Source organism: Aplysia californica, unplaced genomic scaffold (genome assembly GCF_000002075.1).
Source record: "Aplysia californica isolate F4 #8 unplaced genomic scaffold, AplCal3.0 scaffold00475, whole genome shotgun sequence".
NCBI lineage: Eukaryota > Metazoa > Mollusca > Gastropoda > Aplysiida > Aplysiidae > Aplysia > Aplysia californica.
In genome coordinates, this window is record NW_004797745.1 from 1 (window position 1) to 8,633 (window position 8,633).

General features: G+C 39.3%; 1 protein-coding gene across 1 annotated transcript in view; it reads left to right on the forward strand.

Moving 5' to 3' along the window:
- Positions 1-238: 238 nt before the first annotated feature.
- The window catches only part of LOC101856526 (polycystic kidney disease protein 1-like 2), a gene marked incomplete at its 5' end in the record, with an annotated part of 17,957 nt that continues 9,562 nt past the window's right edge, over positions 239-8,633 (forward strand). Inside the window, 6 exon segments of the mRNA XM_005105534.2 lie at positions 239-354; positions 995-1,132; positions 2,762-2,933; positions 3,867-4,023; positions 4,465-4,654; positions 7,418-7,552. Of these exon segments, the coding sequence (XP_005105591.2) occupies positions 239-354; positions 995-1,132; positions 2,762-2,933; positions 3,867-4,023; positions 4,465-4,654; positions 7,418-7,552 (908 nt within the window).

An 8,633-nucleotide genomic window follows, 5' to 3' on the forward strand; every position in this document is an offset into this window, starting at 1 on the left:
CTACCTGTCTGTCTGTCTGTATGTCTGTCTATCTGTCTGTCTGTCTGTCTGTCTGTCTGTCTGTCTGTCTGTCTGTCTGTCTGTCTGTCTGTCTATCTATCTATCTATCTATATATCTATCTATCAATCTATCTATCGTATAAGCGTTCATGTGTGTTATATTCTATTTTATTCACATGTTTATTCATATATAATATTCATGAAGTTGTAAGTAGTGTTCACATCTTTCCTTTTCCAGCTTTTGGCGCGACTCGACCCAGGAAGATTGGCTACAAGCCACCTGACCCTATGGAGCTTGAGAAGCACCGGAAGCGTCGAATGAATGAGATCAAGATGTGGGCCATTATCAGAGAAGTATGCAACCAGACCTCATCTTTTTTGTTTACTTGTGTGCTTCGCATAAATTAGACTTGCTTCTAGATATTGTATTTTAGTTATTTCGTAACCCTGGAGGGTAGTTTGATTCAAAAACCAAATTTGAGGCTACTTACTTTTTGAGTACATTGTAATTGTGTAAAGAAAGAAAATATCATTTAATTGTCTGTGAGTGTTCGTGTATGTTTATGTATGTGTGTTTGTGTGAGTGCGCGCTCGTGCGCGTGCGGGCGTGTGTGTGTGTGCGTGTGTGTGTGTGTGTGTGTGTGTCTGTGTGTGTGTATGTGTGTGTGTGTTTTTTTATATGCGTGTGTTTGTGTTTGTATTTACATGTGTATATGTGCAAGCGTTTGGATGTGTGCTTGTTGATACTTCCTAATTGATTACACGCGCTAACACATTACCAAACTGACAAGATCTTTCGCCGTCCATAGCCAGATTCCCATTCTTACGTAGGTAAAGTGAGATGAAATCGTTTAAGGTGCCTTTACCAAGGACATAACGTCGGACACCTGAAGGGATTTGAACCCACAACCTTACAGCTGTGAGTCTAAGAGCCTAGTGACTAGACCACCGAGACCACTATGAACCATGACCCCGAGTAATAACCTCTCTCCAGGTCATCATCTACTCATTCTTCCTGTGGATCCTGATGGTCATCTCCTACCGCCAACTGGGTGCCAGCAACTTTCTCTACAAAGACACCATGCATCGCGTCTTCATCGAGAACAACGAGACGGACATTCACTTTTCTCTGGTAAGAGAACATGTTTTTAAATTCGCCACCGTGGAATTGCAAAGTACTATCTGACATTTTGGGCGGTTTTGAGTTACTAAGTCCATGTGGTCAGAAACCAAATGTCCTGTCTCCACTATGAATATTTTTAGATTATGCGGAGTAGTTATCAAGATATTCAAAGAATTGCATCCGAAAAACTTGACACGTGAAACTCAAAATTAGTTACTTGGCATATAGAACTTTGTAATTGTAGAATAGCGGATTATTCGACTTAAAATAATTGTTTTTGTGAAGTCCTGGTCTCTTTCCAATATGTTTAATCTCTGTGACAATACCCACTTTGATCAATCTGTTTTATGTACTCATTTTATATTGGTACCTTTTAGATCAATTTATAAAGTTTGACTAAAACCGCAATTAAATGAAATAGATAAGTATACAAAACCATTGTACAAGAAAAAACGATTAAAAAACAACAACAATAGCAACAACAAAAATGAATAAATCAGGGGTCAGAGTTGTTTTTTTCTGGACTGTCTCTAAGTGCTGACATTGTTTTTTTTTGGTGTTCCTTTAATTTGTAGATATTCGAAGTTGTCCATATTATGTGTGGGTGTGTGGTTGGAAGGTTCTCTGGTGTGGTTTGTTCCTTCTTTCCTATAAAAAAAATATATCATCCTTATGTCTCCTCCTTCTTTTTTGTGTTTGTTGGTCTTTTGTAACACCTCTAATCTTCGGCACTTATATGACTTTATTGTGTTTTAAGTACAGCAAATTTCTTACTTAAACAAAGCATATTAGGTTCATGCACACAACGATAAACTCACTCTTTTGCAGACAGGTTAATAACTGATTAACGGATGCGTTCCTTTCTTTCGTTCTTTCTTCTTTTCTTTCTTTTCTTCGTTCATTGTTTTGTTTCTTTCTTTCTTGTATGTGCACCCAATGATAAACCCACTCTTTTGCATACAGGCTTTTAACTGCCAAACAGATCTGTTCTGTCCTTTTATTTCTCTTTTTCTCTTTCTTTTTTTCTTTCTTTTGTGGGTTTATTTTCTTGCTTTCTTTCGTACTTTCTTTAATGCTTTCTTTCTTGTTTATGCACTCAAAGACTCACACCCAAATTGTCAGATCACGCAGCGGAAGATATGTACCTCTAAAAACAAAGAAAGAAAGATATAAAAAAACCTTTTATTTACTATATAGCATAAGGCTATTGTCAGAATAAGCTTAGATGCGTATTGCTCTTTAGAGTATGTATCTATATAACTCCAAAGGTTTGTACCTAAATTCTGCCTGTGATTGAATGGTGCATCTGATGTGATACGTCATTGCACTTTTTGTCAGCTTTACTTCTCTTTTCATATATTGAATTTTAATGAGAGTAATATATAATTCAATGCTTTTATGCATACCTGCATGTGTTTTTGCGGTTCTGTACAGTCAAGAAAAATTTCCCTCGTGGATAATAAAGTATTATCTTATCTTATCTTATTTTTGCAAACAGGCTTATTATCGATTCGTTTCTTTCTTTCTTTCTCTCTTTCTTTCTCTCTTTCTTTCTTTCTTGTTTTCTTTCTTGTTTTTCTTTCTTTCGTTCTTTCTTTCTTACAGTCTACCATTCCCTTCTACGTTCTTTCTGTTCAGATCCGCAACACCGACGAGTTCTGGATTTGGGCCAAGTCCGGTTTGGTGAACGGCTTGCGTGCAGGCTCCTACTACAACGACTACCCGCCCCTCAAGCTGAGAGCCTACATCAACGACAAAGTCTCCAGGATCATCGGCTACGCCACCATGAGACAACTGAGGATAAAGCCTGGTAGCGTTTACTTTTGAGTACTTGTACAAATGCAGCATTTCCTGTACTTGTGCGATATGAAAAAAGATTTACAAATTAATAAATAAACCAACTTAATAACTACTCAAAAGCAACAACAACAACAACAACAATAACAACAGCAACAACAACAACAAAATCCCAACAAAACAAATAACAGAAAAGAAATAATACGTTAATAAATGAGCAACCAAAGAAACATAACAAAAATCTGAAATACAAATATGTATAAAATTTATAAGGACATAAATATGTTAAAATTACCAATCAGTAATACATAAACAAACAAAAAAAACCAAACAAAAACCACACTCAGTCTGGCTCGGACTTGGGTTCGATTCTGTCCGCCTAAACATAACACAAGACTACTGGCCAACAAATTATACACTTTGTGTACATTTGATCGTGCATTGAGGGAATACTGCCTTATTTGGTATTGTCTCTTACCGATGTAGATGAAGAAATGCAACCCCGTCCAAAATGTGTAACAAAATAGTTAAAGCATAAGTCCATCTGTTTTTATACACTTTTTTTTTTTACTACATCAGAACTGGCGTCTGTCGTGTAGAGGTTTTATGTTTCGGTATCACACACAGAAGACTTGAGGTCGATTCTCGCGTGGAGAGAATTAATATAGAGTATCTCAGTCTTTCTTCTCGGACGTTTCATGTATCCCTCTTAGACCAGGTTGACCTAGACACAAAGAAGAAGCCTACCTTGTAAATGATGAAGAATGTTTCTGTGTGGACGAACACGCGTATATCAACAACAACAACAACAACAACAATAACAAAAGCAACAACAACATCAACAACAGCAACAACAACAACAACAGCAACAATAACAACAACAGCAGCAGAGACAACAACAGCTGAAAATGCTCCACTTCCCCATTTCTCCTGATCTTGTCCTCAGCGTTGTGTGAGATCCCTGACAAGATGGAGACATTGGTCGGCCAGTGCAACATTCAATACGACATTTTGAAACAGGAAGAAAGGGACTTCAAAGTTGGCTGGGAGCTTTTTAATTCTACAGACACTGCAAACGACACTCGTCCAGAATACATGTACACGTAAGTCACAAGGCGACTGCCTTTTTACATAAAAAAAAATAAATAAATTCAACTGTAGCCTAATATTTGCAATAGTTATTGCTACGTGTGGCTGAAACGATTTGCTTTGGGCTCTTCATAAAGGGAATTAATCCAGAAGACTTTCTATTATTATTTAATGGCAATGCCTTTGTAGGACAAATTGAATTTAAAGAGGATAAACGAAGTGCTTTGTCCCTACCCCTTTCTCTGTCTCTCTCTGTCTCTCTCTCTGTCTCTCTCTCTCTGTCTCTCTCTCTCTGTCTCTCTCTCTGTCTCTCTCTCTGTCTCTGTCTCTCTCTGTCTCTCTCTCTCTGTTACTCTCTGTGTGTGTGAGAGTGTGTTTGTTTGTTTGTTTGTTTGTTTGTTTGTTTCTTTGTGCGTGCGTGCGTATAGAAAACGAAATTATAATCTACACTGCAGAACTGCTGGAGATCTGAACGGCTATCCCTACTGGGGAACGCTGGGAATGTACTCGGGTGGTGGCTACGTCGTAAATCTGGAAGGCTCAAAGGCCGATTTGATCAACATTATGGACAAGCTGGAAAGGGAGAAATGGATAGATCGATACACGAGAGCTGTGTTCGTGGAGTTCACAGTCTACAATGCTCAGGTAAGGAAGTGGGTCATTCCACAAAAAATGAAACAAATTAATACAGATATTTCCCTAAAAAATGAAAATATAGTGATGCACATAACGCCTGGGATGATTGCCTGCTAAATGATAAATTCAAAATAGTAAGAGCGTAATTTTTAAAAATTATTTTCCTCTGTTAGAGGCAATTTTCGTCTTTCCAGAAAGATAGGAGAATATCTCCATGAACGCTTAATTTTGTCTGTAGGTCAGTCAACATCCATACGTTAGGTGTATCAATGCAGTTTCATGTTTCTTGGAATTATCTGTATGTGTACCTATGTTACTTGATATAAAGGTATACTTTTTTCCCAAAAAAATAAATTGTAGAATTCCCTTCTGTTTGAGTAAAGCAAAGCCTGCCTACACAATGACGGTATTTTAGGGTTGGGTTAAAAGTATGACAGACTGACAGACAGACAGACAAAGACAGACAGACAGACAGACAGACAGACAGACAGACAGACAGACAGACAGACAGACAGGCAGGCAGACAGGCAGACAGACAGACAATGAAAAAAAGGAAATAAAACACGTCAGTGGCACCCTTCAATATTTACAAAGAGTCGCCATACAATTAAGAAAGCTTCAACAGCTAGAATTATGATGCACTATGGGACACAGCAGAGCCTATACCAACAGACACAATCTGCCAATTCCATCAGATGCTTCTTCCTTCTGAACACATTTCAGAAGAGATGTAGGGCGTCCTTTTTTCTACAGCAGTCGGGGCATTTTGTCGTGTAGCGCTATACGACGTACTTACCTTACATTTGTCTCCTGATTATGCCAAGAGGAAATTGCCTCCTTTATATACTTGCAGCCGTGACACGTATGGAAATTGTCTAAGTGTGCGCCGAGCTAAGTCATCTAGGTCGTCTAAAAGTATACATGTAGTATCCAGATTCTTGACAATGACAATGGCAATGACAATCTTTATTCATCTCGCAGGGAGAAATTTGTCTTGGTCGTAAACAATAGCAGTAGACGTTACAAAAGATAGACTTAAAGGTGCACTCACGCAAACGCACAACAAGACAGGACATTAGGCCAAGTAAATACATGTCTCACGGGCTGGGACAACCCGCTCCGTAAAACATTCATTCTCTCTCTCTCTCTCTCTCTCTGTCTCTCTCTCTCTCTCTCTCTCTCTCTCTCTCTCTCTCTCTGTGTGTGTGTGTGTGTGTGTGTGTGTGCGTGTGTGTGTGTGTGTGTGTGTGTGTGTGTGTGTGTGTGTGTGTGTGTGTGTTTCATTAGTAGCACTGTGTGTACAGTAACCTCACTGCAGTTGGTACGAATGAATTTCTATATCTGTCTGTTCTTGCTTTTTAAAAAATGTATCGTTTACAGCGGGCCGATAGTTGAAATTCCGATGCCAGTGGGTGGCTATGGTCACTAAGCATTATTTCCGCCTTTTTTAGATCAACGTATTTAGTTTTATAATGTGCTGCCTTCCCAGATTGCTACCATAGCAAGTGATTCCAAAATTTATCAAAGTTTCTATTGTGGTGGTGTAGAAAATCTGAAGGATGGATGGATTCAGATTGAAAGACTTTAGTTTCCTCAGAAAGTACAGCCTCTGATTTACCTTTTTAACGATATTGTTTACGTGGTTTTGCCATGTAAATTTGTTGTCTATTGTAAGGCCAAGATATTTGTATGAATCCGTGATTTCAATAGTTTCTTGTTCAATTACGAGTGGCGGGATTGTTGGTTTTTCTCTTCTAGAATCAAAAATCATTTCCTTTGTTTTTGAGAGGTTCACTTTTAGAAAATTTGAGTTGCACCATTAAAAAAACCTACATATTTCTTCGAAATACTCTTTTTCATCAAATTTATTAATCCAATAATAGCGGAGCCATCTGCAAACCTAATTAAGCGTGTTGTTTTATATATACTTCTATGATCGTTGGTATATATAGTATACAAAACTGGTGACAAAACACACCCCTGAGGACCGCCGGTGTTACAAAGAATTGTGTCAGATTTTGTGCTGTTTAGCTTCACATATTGTGGTCTACCTGTCAAAAATTCCAGGACCCATGCTGCGATATGATAACTAACTCTCAGACTCAGAAGTTTTTCAATGACAATATTATGCGATTGAATTGTATTAAATGCTGAGGAAAAATCTACAAAAAGCACCCTCGTGTACGTTTTAGATGTTTCAAGGTGTTTCAGTATAGAGTCACAAAAAACAAGTGCAGCATCTTCTACGTTCCTCTCTTGTTCTTCTCAATATACACACACAAACACACAAACACACATACCAACAAGCAAACATACACAAACACAAACACACGCACACACACACACACACACACACACACACACACACACACACACACACACACACACACTCACCCATAAGAAGAAGCATCTGTTTGCAACCAGTTTAACTTTTCTAGACCTGGAACTCTACATTTGTATGGGAGAGAAAGAGAGAGAGAGAGAGAGAGAGAGAGAGAGAGAGAGAGAGAGAGAGAGAGAAAGAGGGAAACTGCTGTATTCTTTAAAATTGTACTTACATTATATCTTTTCTAACTTTTGTTTTTGAACATTTAGGATTTTTTTCAATCGCGGCAAAATATTTTACGAGCCCATGCAGCCATTACCACAGATTAAAATTGCAATGAAAAATGATTGTAATGTTTTGGGCTTGGCACATTAAATTTTGATTCAACGATTTATATTATAATTTATATTCCTTTACAATAGTTCACCAATCTTCCACACCCACAGGTCAATCTTTTTGCCATCAGCACCATCCTGGCAGAGTTCCACCCTAGTGGAGGTTTAGTACAGTCCTTCAGATTTGAACCGGCAATGCTATTGCCGTACATGACGTCAGCCATGCTCTTCCAGCTGGTTTGTGAGGTAAGCTATTTAACTCTTTCTGTACCAAGCATCGGAACGTCAGTGTCTTTCTCCATCCACATCGTTTGATTATGTGCTGGTAACTCGTGGCACACGAAGAGTTAAAGGTTGTATGAACAACATGACTTCGAAAAAAGGGTGTAGTTTAGAAAGACTTTCTTTTTTATGGCTGAGTGCGCCCCTCCCCCCTCCCCCCTTTTTATCATCACCCCGTCCCCTCATTTTATTCGTTGTTTAATACCGTTGAACATTGCTATAGTGGGACTTTTAGTTCCAGAAGGAATGCAAAGGGGAATTACCAAAACATCACACACTACACGCTCTCCTGTTCTTTTAGTGCGGCGGTCTCGGCTATGGCACATCACTTTTGGAGTTGCTCACGTAACGCGCCTCTCCGCCCCATCCCTCTATGCCGCCTGTCCCACCTCACTCATCACTGGCCTGGCCAATCACAACGCCGCACCGCTGACTGTCGTTTTGGAGCCCACTTACCCCCCACCCCCACCCCCTTCCCCCAGCTAGAGCTTGCTCGATCTCTCCCGCCCTCAGATAGCCTAGCTCCCTCCGTACCTAAGTTCGAGCCTTTCCTTGCTCCGACCCAGGCAGGCAGACAGACAGACAATGAAAAAAAGGAAATAAAACACGTCAGTGGCACCCTTCAATATTTACAAAGAGTCGCCATACAATTAAGAAAGCTTCAACAGCTAGAATTATGATGCACTATGGGACACAGCAGAGCCTATACCAACAGACACAATCTGCCAATTCCATCAGATGCTTCTTCCTTCTGAACACATTTCAGAAGAGATGTAGGGCGTCCTTTTTTCTACAGCAGTCGGGGCATTTTGTCGTGTAGCGCTATACGACGTACTTACCTTACATTTGTCTCCTGATTATGCCAAGAGGAAATTGCCTCCTTTATATACTTGCAGCCGTGACACGTATGGAAATTGTCTAAGTGTGCGCCGAGCTAAGTCATCTAGGTCGTCTAAAAGTATACATGTAGTATCCAGATTCTTGACAATGACAATGGCAATGACAATCTTTATTCATCTCGCAGGGAGAAATTTGTCTTGGTCGT